The 15164-nt window shown below is 47.3% G+C and overlaps 1 protein-coding gene across 3 annotated transcripts in view; it reads left to right on the forward strand.

Moving 5' to 3' along the window:
- Pla2g4e (phospholipase A2 group IVE) overlaps positions 1 to 15164 on the forward strand; it is a 92271-nt gene that overhangs the window by 13652 nt on the left and 63455 nt on the right. Inside the window, exons 2-4 of one of the 3 annotated variants that reach the window (XM_087911282.1) lie at positions 1346 to 1468; positions 3244 to 3315; positions 3748 to 4067. In XM_087911282.1, the coding sequence (XP_087767408.1) occupies positions 3882 to 4067 (186 nt within the window). In that variant the 5' untranslated portion in view covers positions 1346 to 1468; positions 3244 to 3315; positions 3748 to 3881. Of the gene's footprint in view, positions 1 to 1345; positions 1469 to 3243; positions 3316 to 3747; positions 4068 to 13711; positions 13816 to 15164 lie in introns of those variants that run through there. The other 2 variants (XM_087911283.1, XM_087911285.1) reach the window with 2 other exon arrangements.

Here is a 15164-nt window from a genome sequence, read left to right on the forward strand (position 1 = left end):
CCCCAGCTTTGATACCCAGCACCGATCTAAAAACAAGGCATGTTGGTATGTTTTGTACTCTTGGGAGAGGGATAGGTGTAAAGGCAAGGAGATCCTAGGGCTCAGAAAAAAAAGGGGGAGGGCTTAAAGGATAAGATCCCAACAACCCAAGTCCCATCTTCAGAACTCATGCAAAAAACTGGATGTGGTGCGGGACATTCATAATCTCAGCTCTCCTGCAGCACCATGGGAGACAGAAACAGAGTAGACTGGGAGCTTGCAAAAGTGGACAGTAGCAGAAAGACCTAGAGAGCCTGCCTCAAAGCAAGGTGGGAGGAAAACCAGACTCCCAAAAAGTTGTCCTTTGACTTCCAAGTGTATACTGTGACCTGTGCACAAGAGAACACACACCAACTTAATTAATTAAAAAAAAAAGATGGAGAGCAATAGAGAACACCCAGCATCAACCTCTGGTCTCCATAAACACACTGATGGCTGAGTGTATACATGGGTGTCTGTGTGTGTGTGCACGCATTCACGTGTGCATACACACACACACACTTTTTTATGGTATGTAGGAAAGACTTGATTCCAAAAAAATTAAATGGGAAATTGGAAACAGATAACTATTATCCTACTGAAAATCAATGAGAAAATGAAATCGACTTGATTACATATGTTCTGGGAAATAGTTCTCCCCTCTTTTATTTTTTTTAAAGTAAAATAAGTACAGTTGTCATTAGGGATGGTGGTGGTTTACCCCAGTATCACCAATAATCCTGCAGCATCAGTCTGGGAGACACAGGTCTGCTTCGGTCTACCCAAGTAGGGAATGGAACCTTTTGGAGACAATAGGCCAGGTGCTCTGGAAGGGATGGGGGGTAGAGTAGGCTCTGGTCACCCTGCGTGGAGTGTAAGAATGTCATTGGAGTTGTTGCTTTGGCTGAAGATGTGATTCTTTTGATTGATTTTTTATTTGTATGCATGTATATGTGCATGCATGTATGTATATATGTAGATTCAGTGTTGTCGTTTTACAGGAATAAGCAAGGCAGGGCCTTGAGATACCCCTTGAAAACATGCTTATAGGATTCAGATCTGCAAGCATGAAGGCTCAATTGGGCTCCTCTCTGCGCACAGGATGGGAATCGTGGTAGTTCCTGCCTCTCATTCTAAGTCCCTAGTTATCCCCACTTGTACCCTCTTTGCAGTTCCTGCTGTGGCAAAGCTCTGGAGCATGGAGCACAGTAGGCAGCTATGACCTAAGCAAGAAGAGGGTCTTGGAGGGCCGAGGAAGAAGAGGAGGAAAGTGCGCTGGCCAGATGGCTCAGCCAGTAAAGGTGCTTGCCTTGATTTCAATCTCCAGGACCTACCTGGTGGAAGGAAAGATGACAACTTCTGAAGTGTATAAAGATGAATAAATAAATGCAAATTTTAAAAAGAGAGAGGAGGAAAAGGTGTATGACACCGTGGGGATTTATCATGCCAGGTAAGAACAATTGCATGGTAGGAAGATTTATCTTGGTTCGTGGTTTTAGGGGGTTGAGTCCATCATGGCAGGTGACGCACAGTGGGAAGGTGTAGGGAAGTTCCTGATGAAGGCTCCTTGCATGCATCAGACCAGGAAGCAGGGAGCAGGACCAGAGTCAGTGGTCTGGTTATCACCTCCAGAGGTCTATAACTGTCTTGATTTCTGCCAGTTAGGCCCCATCTTCTCAAGGTTCCACAGCTCCCCAAACAATGCCACCAACTGGGAACTGTAAAGTTTTTTTCCAGCCCGACAAGCCTCTCCGCTGACAAAGTAATCCAAATCAGACCAAATCAAACCAAATTAGAAAAAGCCCAGGTTTAATGGATGCCAGCCCTCCCCGGTGGCCCTCCGGGAAAACACAGAGAGGTTGAAGGGGAACTGGAAAGACCACATGTTCGTTCTCTGGGGGCAGTTTAAATAGCCTGTGGGAGTGGTCTTGACCCTCTTTGGGGAGGGGTCACCATTTGGCGGACTTTCTCGGAGGTGGAGTTTGGACTGAGGCAAGTCCCAGGGGAGGAGACTTGAAATGGAGCTTTTCACCCAACATTCCCAAATGGATGCCAGGGGCTGGCGTGATGCTTCCGACCAGACAGGAACAAGTGACCAAAACATGAGCCTATAGGGGATATTTAAGGGTTAAATCACAGGCGCATCCTATGAGGCCTGGTCGCTAGCCTTTCAGGTACAGTGAGTTGCTCTCTATGGAGCTTCACCATGCTTGGTCATCACACACACTGGTACCAGATCAGACTGGTCAGCTACCTGTACCCATGCACCAGTGTCATTCTAGGTCTTATTCTAATGGGTGGAGTGGGCAGAGTGCCAAGGAACAAAAGTTTGCCTAGGACAGGCAGAGAATACATTGAGGTGCCTAAGCTTCCTTTTGACTTCATCAGGTTCCAACATTTGCTTCTGGGGCTGGAGAGATGGCTCAGGAGGTAAAGTGCCTGCCGTGTAGGCAGGGGGACTTAAGCTCAACTCCTCAAAATCCACTAAAAATCCCCAACGTTCATCTGTAACTCCAACACTTTGGGAATGAGGGCAGAGACAAGTGGATCCCAGGGACTTGCCGACTGGCCACTCTAGCTGAATTAGTAAGCTCTGGGTTTGATGAGAGACCCTGTCTCATAAGTAAGTGACTGAGGAAGACGTCCAGAATTGACCTTTGGCCTCCCTATGTACTTGCCAATTCAACACTTGCATGAACACATGCACACACACACACGTGCATGAGCACACACATACCCATACACATGCATGCAAGAAAAATTTTAAGGAAGTTTTCTAATCTCTCTCTCTCTCACACACACACACGATTCACTTGGAATCAGGGGTTTTCTGGGTCTTCCCTGTGGCTTTCTCTTTAACTTCAAGATAACCTGGCTTCAAATGCCCTTCTAGTCGCAGAATCCTTCATCCATAGATTTTTTTTTCCTCTCTCAATTCAAGCTTTCTCTCTCTTTTGTGACAAATAAAAGATAATATAAAGTGCTATGTCCACATCTGATATTGCCCAGTTTTCTTTTTCTATTTCCTGGCCTACAGTGGCCACAGCTCTGCAGTCTCCAAACCCCAGAGAAAGGGAAAACCTAAGCCAGTGTGCTTTGTTAGCGCCCTAGAGAGATGGCTCAGCCTCAGTGGTCAGGAGAGCCGCCTGCTATTTATTCTAGAGGGCCTGGCTTGCTTTGCTTTTGTAATTTTAAATGTAGTACCACGATGCATTCTCTTTAAAGCTGATATCATTCATCAAACCAAAGAAAGAGAAGAATGAGAGGCAGGGTGAACCTTCAGCTCCAAGTCTAGAGGTGGGTATTTGTTTTCAGGACTCAAAATAAAGATCTGGGGGCGCTGAGCAACAGCAACAGCTGAGCAATGGCTTTATCTTCCCGGGGAATACAGTCTCCTTTAGGACCTGCTAGCCTCGGCCGCTCCACCATCCTCCCCCACCCCCACCCTCCCTGTGACATATTGAGTTTCGCACTTAAAATAGCTTCTCCAGTGCAGAGCTGGAGACAGCCCCGAGCCTGAATCACGTGGCCCTGAAAGGCAGGTCTCCCCTTAACAAACACTACCTGGTGTGGGTTGCACACAGTGCTAGCTGCCTGCTGACCCTCTGCACGCCAGGGAGCCTTTCTTTCACCAATGATGGTAGAAGCATTTTCCGAGAGGGGAGCTCCCTTAGCAAAGCTGTGACCTCCTCCCCTCCCTCCTTAATAATTCACCTAACATTTCTCCAGGAGGAACCTGATGGCACCATTGTTTTCTCACAAAACTCCTGACGCCCCCCGAAGGACGCCCCACAAGGACACCTTGCTCTTAAGAATCAGCTTCAACTCTGCGCAGTCTATTCCGTGCTCCAAATGATGCAGACATGGCTGGAACGATCCAAGCCCCAGAAGGCTGCCATGGTGTAGAAACCAACATGTTCGTCCCACAGAGCCCACAAGGGGAAGAAGACAGTAGGCCAGGAAGAAACTGCAGTGGATTTGAAGATACACAGGACCTGGAAACGGCTGTGTGCCCACCTTTACTTCCCATGGCTCCTTGCGGCTCTCAGGTACCTCTGGGTTCTGAGGGGAAGGGCTCCTGTCATCCCCCTCCGCCCCGCCCACGACTCTGAATAAGATCACTTGCATTCTTGCAGAGGTCATATTTTGTTCATTTCATATAGATGTCATATTTTGTTTGCTTCTCTCTATTCTGGAGGTGGCCCCTCTCCCACCTTAATTACCTACCTGTCCTTACTTCCCGGTGTTCAGAAAAACCAGTTAACAGAGGTCAGAGGTCGTAGCCTTTTACTGATGCCTTCTGTGTATCTGCTACTCTGCCAGGCAGGGATTCACAGCTGCATCTGATGAGACTCTAAAGCTCGGAGAAGTAGGCTGCTTTTTTTTTCCTTTAAGACTTTTTGAAAGCTCTGTGTAAGTGTGTATCTATGTAAGTGTATATCTGTGTGTCACATGTGTACAATTATCCATAGGGCCAGGAGAGGGCGTCAGACTCCCCCCTTGGAGCTGGAGTTACAGCTCCAAGTGGTTGTCCAAACACAGGTCCTCTGGAAGAGAGGCCAGTGCTGAAGGGCCAAGCCAGCTCTCCAGCCCTGGTATGGAACATTTTTTTCAAGGTCACACAGGTAGTTTTGCTGAGGTGGTGGTTTGAATATGAATGACCCCCATAGGCTCCTACATTTGAATTCTTAGTCACTAGGGAGTGGAATTCTTTGGTAGGATTAGAAGGATTAGGAGATGTGGCCTTGTTGGAGAAATATGCCACTGGGCGTGGGCTTTGAGGTTTCAAAAGCCCAAGCCAGGCCCAGGCCCAGTCTCTCTCTCTCTCTCTCTCTCTCTCTCTCTCTCTCTCTCTCTCTCTCTCTGCCTATAAATCAGGATATAGCTCTCAACTACTTCTCTAGCATCCTACTTGCCATACCTGCCGCCATACTGTCCACTATGTTCATGACGGACCAAGCCTCTGAAACTGTAAGCAAACACCCTATAAAACCTGCTTTCTCTTATGAGAGTTGCTGTGGTCATGGTGTTTCTCCACAGTGACAGAACAGGGACTAAAAGAGATGAGTATCTATTTCTGTCCATGGGTTACTGAGAAGAAAGAGTACAGTCGTGCTTGTGACAGATCTAGCAGAGTGTGCCTGGGACAAACCGCACCGAGTGCTCAGATACACAGTCCACACAGTGGTGCAGCAGTGCTGTTCGTATGGCCGTGTGCAACTCAGAGGGAGTCTGAGGGAGCGTACTGATTTGGTCTTCTCACAGCCCTGCCTATTGGGCAGGGAAGGGAACATCTTGAACAAGTTCCATCTGATAAATGTAGTACTGTACAAAAGCCAAGGGGCGTCTTTAGGTAACACAGGTTATCTTTCTGCGTCCCTCGGTTGACTGCCAGGATTTGGGAAGGCATGGTGATTCACACTTTGTGTGACCTCTCCGGCAGTGAGAGGTGGTCGCATAGGTCATGGACCCCCTCACCTCCTGCAGGCCTTTCTGGTCTCTCTCCTCCCCTCTGTCTGGTCCCTGACTTGGTGAATCCATCCTGAGCCTCAACCACAAAGTCATCATGCCTGTTTCTAAAGATGCCACTTCATACATATACGCTAGCATCCACCACACCCCGCAACTCAGCCTCATAATGTAACTTGTGAGGGACGCTGTGGGGTGGCCCAGCCCTCACGAGAGCATGGCTCCACCCCTTAGTCAAGGTGACTGCTCTGTGAAGGTATGGGGCCTCTTCTGGTGACCCTTCTCGGAGTCACAGGTGATGAGCAGCCAAGGGCGCCAGGATTTCGCCAGGATTTCTCTACCCGACACTAGCCTCCCCGTTTCCCCCTTCCCCCAAGCCCCACTGTTCCTTAGATACTAGTTCTTTCTCTCCTTCCTCTTCCTGGTACCACCTTCTTCCCAGAAGTCTGTGTCTGGGAAACTAGGCATTCTCTTGCAATGCAACAAGGAGAGTCGGGGATTGGGACAGCCTTTCTCCCCTTTGCCCTGATAAAGAAGTCACTGGCCTGTCCTTGCCTGCCCAGCATCCTATGCCTCCTGACTCACCTCCGAGGCGAAGCTAAGAAGTTACAGCAGCAATTAAAGCGCAGTAGCTCAGTATTGGTCTCATTAGAGTGGTTAAGAGCCTTGCTTGGGAATCAGATGGGGCTCCATCCCTTGCTCTGTCATTTGTCATCCTGTTACCTCAGAAGAGTTCCTCAACTGCTTGGGCCTCCTGCTTCCTTATCTATGGAGAAATAGCAGATCAGAAGTTGATAAGCTGCTTGGTATAGAGCCCCGAGCACCTGAGGTAGAGCAATGGCGGCCACTGTTTCTTCTCTTCTACCTGGGCTGTTTTCACGCGTACTGGGCTCGAGGAATGAGGTGGTACCATGATGCCCTTATCCTTTTTCTGTCTGCTTTACAGTAGAGAGGCCATTTATCTGGGACATAGACTATCACAAAAAGACATTTAGTTTCTTATGCTTCATTATTTAATTTTTATGAATATCATTTCATGTATACTACAATAAAATACATTTCATCTAATATTATTTAATTTTTAATTAAACAAGATTTACTTTTTTAAAAGTCCCGTCCACAGTTTCCCCTCCTTCCTGTTCTCCCAGCCTCTTCCTTCAACCCCACCCTCATTCCCACCCCCAACCCATTCCTTCCCCGTGTCCACCCAGAGTATCAATAAAACAGGGCATAACAAGTTGCGGTAAGACTAAGCATGTGTTAAGGCTGGGCAAGGCGACCCAGCAGGAGGAGTAGGGTCCCAAAAGACAGTAAAAGAGTTGGAGACAGCCCCTGTTCCCACAGTTAGGGGTCCCACAAGAGGACCAAGCTACACAACTGTATCATATACAGAGTGCCTAGGTCAGTCTCATGCAGGCTCCCTGGTTGCTAGTTTAGATTCAGTTGTGGCTGTGAGCCCAGGTTAGTTGATGGTGTGAGCTTCACATGGTGTCCTTGACCCCTCTGGCTCCTATGCTCCTTTCTCCTCCTCCTCCTCTGCAGGATTCCCGAACTCTGCCCTATGTTTGGCTGTGGCTCTCTGCATTGCCTCCATCAGTTGCTGAATGACTCCTCTCTGATGACAGCTGAGCCAGGCACCAATCTGGTCACAGGAGACAGCCAGTGCAGGATGCTTACCCACTATTGCTAGGAGTCTACACTGGGGTCCTCCCGGTAGACTCCTGGGAGATTCCCATGTTTCAGGCTTCCACCCAACCTGAAATGCTGTCCGCTACAGCTGTCCCCTTAGCGCCAGACCCCTACAGTGCCCCCTCCCAACCCGATCACTCATGTTCCCACCCCATTTATCCTCAGTCTACTAATGAAATCCCTTTTATTTCTCCTTCCCAGGGAGATCTGGGCATCCCCCCCCCCACTTGAACTCTCCTTGTTCACTAGTCTCTCTGGGTCTGTAGATTGAAGTATAGTTTTAACTTTTACTTTAACAACTAATACCCACTTACAAGTGTGTACACACCATGTTGGTCTTTCTGCATCTGGGTTACCTCACTCAAGACGACTTTTTTCCTAGTTCCATCCATTTGACGTCAAATTTCATGATGTCATTGTTTTTAACAGCTGAGTAATACTCTATTGTGTAAATGTACCACATTTTTTTTTTTTTACTCATTCCTCGGTTGAGAGACATCTAAGTTGTTTCCAGTTTCTGGCTATTACAAATAATGCTGCTATGAACATAGTTGAGCAAGTGTCCTTGAGGTATGATTGAGCATCCTGTGGTTATATGCCCAAGAGTGGTATATCTGGCTCTTGTGATAAATTGATTCCCAGTTTTCTAAGAAATTGCCATACTGATTTCCAAAGTGACTGGACAAGTTTGTACTCCTAACAGCAATGGAGGAGTGTTCCCCTTGCTCTATATCCTCTCCAGTATGAGCTGTCACTTGTGGTTTTGATCTTGGCCATTCTGACAGGTGTAAGATGGTATCTCAGAGTCGTTTTGATTTGTATTTCCCTGATGGCTAAGGATGTTGAACATCTCCTTAAGTGTTTCTCAGCCATTTGAGATTCTTCTGTTGAGAATTTTCTGTTTAGAGCTGAACTCCATTTTTAATTGGATAATTTGGTTTGTTGATGTCTAGTTTCTTGAGTTCTTTATACATTTTGGAAATCAGTCCCTTATCAGATGTGGGGCTGGTGAAGATCTTTTTCCATTCTGTATTTTGTCCTACTGTTGGTGTCCTTTTCAGCTTCATGAAGTCCTGTTTATTAAGTGTTGATCTCAGTGTCTATGTTATTGGTGTCCTGTTCAGGAAGTTGTCTCCTGTGCCAATGCATTCAAGGCTACTTCCCACTGTCTCTTCTATCAGGTTTAGTGTATCTGGATTTATGTTGAGGATTTTGATCCACTTGGACTTGAGTTTTGTGCAGAGTTAAGTAAACAAGATTTACTTTTAAAGTTTCTCTCTCTCTCTCTCTCTCTCTCTCTCTGTATTTATTATTATTATTTTTAAAGACAAAGTCTCTCTACATAACCCTGGTTGTCCTGGAACTCACTCTGTAGATCGGGCTGTCTTCAAACTCAGAGATCTGCCTGCCTCTGCCTCAGGAGTACTGGGATTAAAGCTGTGTGCCACCATGCCTGGCTTAAAGTCTCTTTTAAAATATATAGGAGTGGGGTTGAAGAGATGGCTCAGCAGTTAATAGCGTATACTTCTCCTCCGTGAGACTCTGGTTCAGTTCACACCTACCTTGTATATGTAGAAAATTAAACTATTAGAAAATAGAATAACGAGAGCCCAAGCAGGGCATTAGGAGGGAAGATGGAGAGAGGAGGCCAACAGGCAAGGCCGAGCAGTTGGACAGGAGGGCAGAATAGCTTCTGCTCTCACGCAGCAAAGGAGGATAGCTATGAGGTTTCAGGAGATGTGACATCCTCTTTTGGCTACGTTGGGCTCCTGGATGCACATAAACATACTCATGTAGAGATATACACACATGCATATAATTAAAATAAATCTTAACAAAATAAATAATTAAATCTATTTAGAGGTTGGGGTGATAGCTCAGTAGTAGAGCACTTATCCAGCAAGCCTGGATCCCAGGGTTCAATTCCCAGCATCGCACATGTACGCGCGCACACACACACACACACCTAAACAAACCACCAATATTATTTTTAACACATAGCAACTTCATACATTTGTGGGACACAGTGTGGTATTTAAGTAGATGTCCCTATCACCTCAGACGTTTGTCATTTCTTTATGTTAGGAAGATTCAAATTCCTGTATTAGTTCTTTGGAAATAGTCGCTTACTTGTCCCCAATCACAGCCAGCCTCCTGGTTGTATGACAGCAGGCATTATGTCATCTCTTCTGTCCAGTTGCTCTCCTTTGCCTGTTGGCCCCCGTCCCTCCATCTTCCCTCCTGTTTCCTCTTTGGGCTCTGATATCCATTATTCTGTTCTCTAGTAGTTTCGTTCTCTACATATACAAGTAGTTTCTTAGCGTGTTTGGAAAACGACCAGGTGTTGGTGTCACACACGTTTAATCCCAGCACTCAGGAGGCAGAGGCAGGCGGATCTCTGTGAGTTTTAGGCCAGCCTGGTCTGCAGAGTGAGTTCCAGGACAGTCAGGGCTACACAGAGAAACCCTGTCTTGAAAATGAGCAAACTAAAGAAAAAGTTTGGAAAGCGTTGAGAAGCAAATGCACTGCAAACCATCCAACCCAGTACAATATGCCCCCTTTAGTTTTTTTCCCCTTAGATAATATTTATACATTTATGTTTACAATATTTATGCATATCTATCCCAGGGTATTTTTTAGACTAAAATTAAGGTATATTTTCTAGATTAAAGTCTGAAGTCTGTAATTGCATTTTGTGTTTGTGGATGTAGTAGTGGAAATCAAACCTAGGGTATCGAAAATAGTAGGCAAGTGCTTATACCAAAGAGTTCTATCGCTGGAGCTTCGCTATGACAGTCCTGATGGCTGGTTCATATTCTACAGTGTGCCCATAGGCACTGTATTAGGCTCTGTAGTGAGTTGTCAATTTCCATGACATTTTTCAGGTGACCATGCATTAAGACCTTGTGAAATATCCAGCGATTAAATGGCCACAGCCACATCTAGATCTGCAGGAGGGTGTGCTTGACGGGGGAAGATATGGACACAGCTCAGTGGGGTCCTTGCTTATAACCACGTGGTGACTTTTGAAGGAACAGTCCACCAATTTTCAGATGGCTTCTGGTCGTTTCTCTGTGTTGGCCTTTGGAGGGTTCTGTCCAGGCCCACCCCTGTGGACTATTCTTTCTAGACAGCATAGAGCCTCCAGTAAATACCAGCTCATCAGGCTGCCTGGGCCTCACTGCTTGGAGCTACAGTCCCTGCCCTGTATTCTTGGGTAACCCTTCACAGGCTTGCCACATTCTCCTGAGAAAACCAGCAAGCACATCTGAACACATTCATTGAGCAAATATTTACAGAGTTCCCACTATGTGCTTAGGATTGTTTCAGGGGTGGGAGACAGTGAGCAGGCGGTGCGAGATCCAGCCTTCATGCCACCTACACACATGTCCTCAGGTAGGGGAGCCTGGGAATAGCTATGGCGCTTTTCTGATGTCTAGGACAAAGCACACAGCAGCGAGTGACTTATAGCAGAGAAGGGCCGGCAGGCGGATTCGGCACATTTGAATGAGAACCGTCAGGAAGAGAAGAATGATGGGAAAGTGTTCCCAAAAGAACCGAGTATAAAGAAAGGCCCTGGGGTCGGCACAAGGGTCATTGGTTCTAGAAACGTAAAACCCCAGTGTCTGGTGGGCTTGTCAGGGGTAAAAGGTAAAGTCAGAGCCATCTGGTCCAGAAGCTGTGGAAGTAGTGTCAGCTTCCTTCTGAGGTCCAGGGAAAACTGCCAGAGGACTTCAGCTTGGGGGGCGGTTTCATCTGTGTGTGGTACAAACTTGGGAGGTGGTGAAGGACACTACCAGTTAACGGGAGGACCAGGAAAACAAAGATGGCAGCTTTAGCTGTGGCCTGGTGAGGGAGAGTAGATTTGGGTCTCTTCTGAAAGTAGAGCCTACCAGACTCAGTGACTGTGAAGTAAGCAATCACAGATATTGCTTAGCTTTTTGCCTTTGTAACTGCTGGGCCCCATTACTCAGGTAGGGGACCCCAGGGTAGGAATAGCTTGGGGTACAAAGGACTAGGTGTTTCTGTCTTAGACATTTTCAGTGCAGGGAGAGAATTGAGCACAGGGCCTTGCACACTCTAGACCATGGTGTCCTACAACTGAGCTATGTCTCCAGTTCTCATCCTAGACATGGGAAATTTGAGATACCCTCAAATAGAAATGTCAGGTGTCCAACTGAAAAGTTAGGGACTCAGGGAGATAATCTGCACGAATACATGAAGCAGAATACAGATTTCTTTTTTTGAGACAGGATCTCATGCTGCCCAATCTGCCACTGACCGTGCTATGTAGCTGAGGATAGTCTTGAACTCATGATCTTTCTCTCTTCCTCCCGAGTGCTGGGGTTGCAGGCCTGTGCTGCACTGCCATACTCCACTTCTGGGGGGGGGCAAAGGTCAAACCCAGGGTTTCTCCCCATGCTAGGAAAGCGCTCTGCCAACTGACCTATGTCACCAGCCCCCAAATACAAACAGCTTTTAAAGCCATGGCACAGGCTGAGATTTAATGGGCAGGGCAGAGGCAGAGAAGGAAGAATTCTGCACGCTCCTGATGTCTACCATTAGACAGCTGCAGAAAAGTCATCAAAAGAGACTGAAGGCTGGCTGTGGTGGCACATACTTACAGTCTCACCACTTGGGAGGCAGAAGCAGGAATGTTGGGAGTTGAAGATCAGTCTCCACCGTATACCAAGACCTGGCCCCAAGCTAAAGCCAACAGGCATTCATGAGTAGATTGTAAAGACATAGACAACAAGGTTGGAATGAACCAATGAGGGAGTGTGGTGGGAGCCAAGAGGTCTTTTCTCTAAGCATCCCATCATGCACTGCTGTCCTCCCGAGTGCAGACATACTCCCGAGGTGGTCCAGAAATACTTTCAGAAAGCTGAAACTTCAGGGTCACTTACTCACACACCTTCCCTACTCCCCAGCAGATGCTGGCTGCTGTCCTGAGCCGCTCCCAGCTTCCCACTATCTCCAACATCAAAGTTCATATCTGCACCTGACTCCAGAGGCCACACCCCAGCTCCCACCCTTCAGGGTTCACACCCCACGGTCCACAGCTCACACCCTTCCCTCCTGGCAGGACCTGCCCTACTCTGGGCCACCTACGCATAGTGAGGCAAGCTCATTCCACTTCTCTTTCCGGGTTCTGCTGCCTGCCTTCCTGGAGTAGAAGTCTGTCCTCCACACCTTGCCTGCATGTCAAGATCCAGCTCAGGACTCAGTCACTCAATCGACTTCCGTTTTGATACCTGATGGAGTTTCTTCAGGGCTATCCCTCTGTGTCGTCCCAGGCCACTAAAGCCTGGTGAGCCCCTTCTGTCTCATCCTTCTGTCCACTCCATCACCGTATCTAGTAGGTTCTCCTCAGGCAGTCTTGAATCCCATCTCTCCTCGTGCTCCTTGATCCTGGCCTGAGCCATCGATTTTGTTCTCTGCCTGAGCTACTTGCAGCTCCTCTTCTGCTCCCCGTCCTGCCGAGCCTGCACTGCCCCCCAAGGCAGAGTGGGCACACAGCATCTCTCTGCTTACTACCTTGAAGTGGCATCCATCCCTTATGATAAAATGCAAATTTTTTTTTTTTTACCATGGCATTCAGTCATGTGTGACCCACCTTCTGGATTACTCGCTATGCTTCAGACACAGGTGTAGAGTTGCGTGCCAACCTTTCCCGCCTCTCAGTTCATGGGATGCACCCTTTGTCTGGGAGGTTCTTCTCTGAAGCCCACACACAGCTAGGTACTAACCTAAGAGAAAGCTGACACACGAAGGTTACCTACTCTGGGAGGCCCTGTTTCTTCCTGCAGTCAGAGCCAGCTCCTTCCTGTTATGGACCTTCATGGCATCCTGTTCTCCTGCTTAATACTTGCACAGCTGCTACTGATAATGGTTGGTGTTTATTTCCTCTTTATCTAGTGAATCCGCGTCACTGGGAGACACAGAAGATCAGCTGTCTTAATCGTTTTGATATCTGCACGCCGTAACAACATAGTCCCAAGCACAGGCAAGGCATTCAGATATCTTTGTCATCAGTGGGTGAAACCTTTCCTAAGGTCTAGAGCCCACCTAAGCTTTAGGCTTCTTGTCCTTCAAATTCTCTTACAATTAGTTTCTTTTATTTATTTGTCCTGTAGGAAAAAATAATAAAGCCATCAATAGCTACACACTATTAAGATTCATTATAAGCAGAATCTGCATGGCAGTCTTGCAACCAGTGTGTGTGTGTGTGTGTGTGTGTGTGTGTGAGAGAGAGAGAGAGAGAGAGAGAGAGAGAGAGAGAGAGAGAGAGAAAGACAGACACATATGGAGACACAGAACATGTGAGAGTTCTGAGTGTATAATCTTACAACTATACTGTGAAATGAATAGTATTGACCCAGTTTTACACAGGAAAAAATGAATCAGAGAAAATGATTGCCTAATGCCACCTAGCTAGACTCTAAACATACTCTCCTTTATGTTTGTTGGTGAGGGTTTTGCCTCTCCAACCATCTGTGAAGCTGTTTTGTTGTTGCTGCAGGCTTTTGGTCAGAGGCATCTTTGGTTTGTTTTTCGGAGTCCTCCACCTCCACCTCCGCACTGCAGGTGCTCCTCGGATGCCATTTGTGCCACTTGTGAAGGTGTGTCTGCCAGCAGGTGAGAGCTTCTGGACAAAGGGCTCCATGTTTCTGCCCCCGTTGTGTGAGAGATGAGCTATGTAACTCCGAGAAAGGTGAGGGGCTGCCCCCAGATCCTCGCTTCCAGGGGCCCAAAGGCCAACTCCCTCTCTGGGCTCGTTGGCCCTGCCCTGCTCTGTCCTTGCTTACTGATGAAATTGCTACAATTGCCATTTGTTATATGAGGTATCCAAGATTATCCTGGCTTCTAGAAGGCCTCTCCCACAGGTGCCTCAAGCAGCTATAAAGATTACAGTTGTCCTCAGAATCTGGGGCATGGCAAGAGAGTAATAGTATTGCACAGCTGAAAGAGATTGTCCAGATAAAGGCCAACCTCCTGTAGATTGTCCAGATAAAGGCCAACCTCCTGTAGATTGTCCAGATAAAGGCCAACCTCCTGTAGATTGTCCAGATAAAGGCCAGACTCCTATAGATTGTCCAGATAAAGACCAGAGTCCTATAGATTGTCCAGATAAAGACCAGACTCCTATAGATTTTTCCAGATAAAGGCCAGCCTCCTGTAGATTATCCAGACAAAGGCCAGCCTCCTATAGATGTCCAGACAAAGGCCAGCCTCCTATAGATGTCCAAACAAAGGTCACCCTCCTTTACATGTCCAGACAAAGGCCAGCCTCCTATAGATGTCCAGACAAAGACCAGACTCCTACAGACGTCCAGACAAAGGTCACCCTTCTATGGATGTCCAGGCAAAGGCCAGCCTCCTATAGATGTCCAGACAAAGATCAGCCTCCTATAGATGTCCAGACAAAGGCTAGCCTCCTACAGATGTCCAGACAAAGACCAGCCTCCTATAGATGTCCAGACAAAGGCCAGCCTCCTATAGATGTCCAGACAAAGGCCATCCTCCTATAGATGTCCAGACAAAGGTTAGCCTCCTTGCCCAGAGCAGGGATCTTCTCAGGATCTCCCAGGAAGGTTTTATTTAGTTCCAGCCATGAATGTTTACTGTTCCCAGGTGATTTATCTGAGTGTTGTTTGGTTTTGTTTTTAGGATTAAGGTTCAGGCCTCACAGTCTCTCTACCACACTGAGCTTTCCCCAGACCTCTTCTCACATTTATTTTCAAACAGTTTGACTAAATTTCCCAGACTGATCTCGAGCTGGCTCTGTTGCTCAGGTGGGCCTTGAACTTATGATCCTGCTGCCTCAACCTCTTAGATGTCTGGGATACAGACCTGTACCACCAAGTGTAGCTAAGGGTGGACATTTGAGTAGGAGAAGGAGGACACAGATGTAGATAGTGGGTCAGTTGCTTCCTTCCCTCGGTGGAGCTACCTGGCCATACCCATGCCCTCTTAGAGGATGATAC

This window comes from Myodes glareolus, chromosome 10 (assembly GCF_982192425.1).
Source record: "Myodes glareolus chromosome 10, mMyoGla1.1, whole genome shotgun sequence".
In the NCBI taxonomy this organism is placed as follows: domain Eukaryota; kingdom Metazoa; phylum Chordata; class Mammalia; order Rodentia; family Cricetidae; genus Myodes; species Myodes glareolus.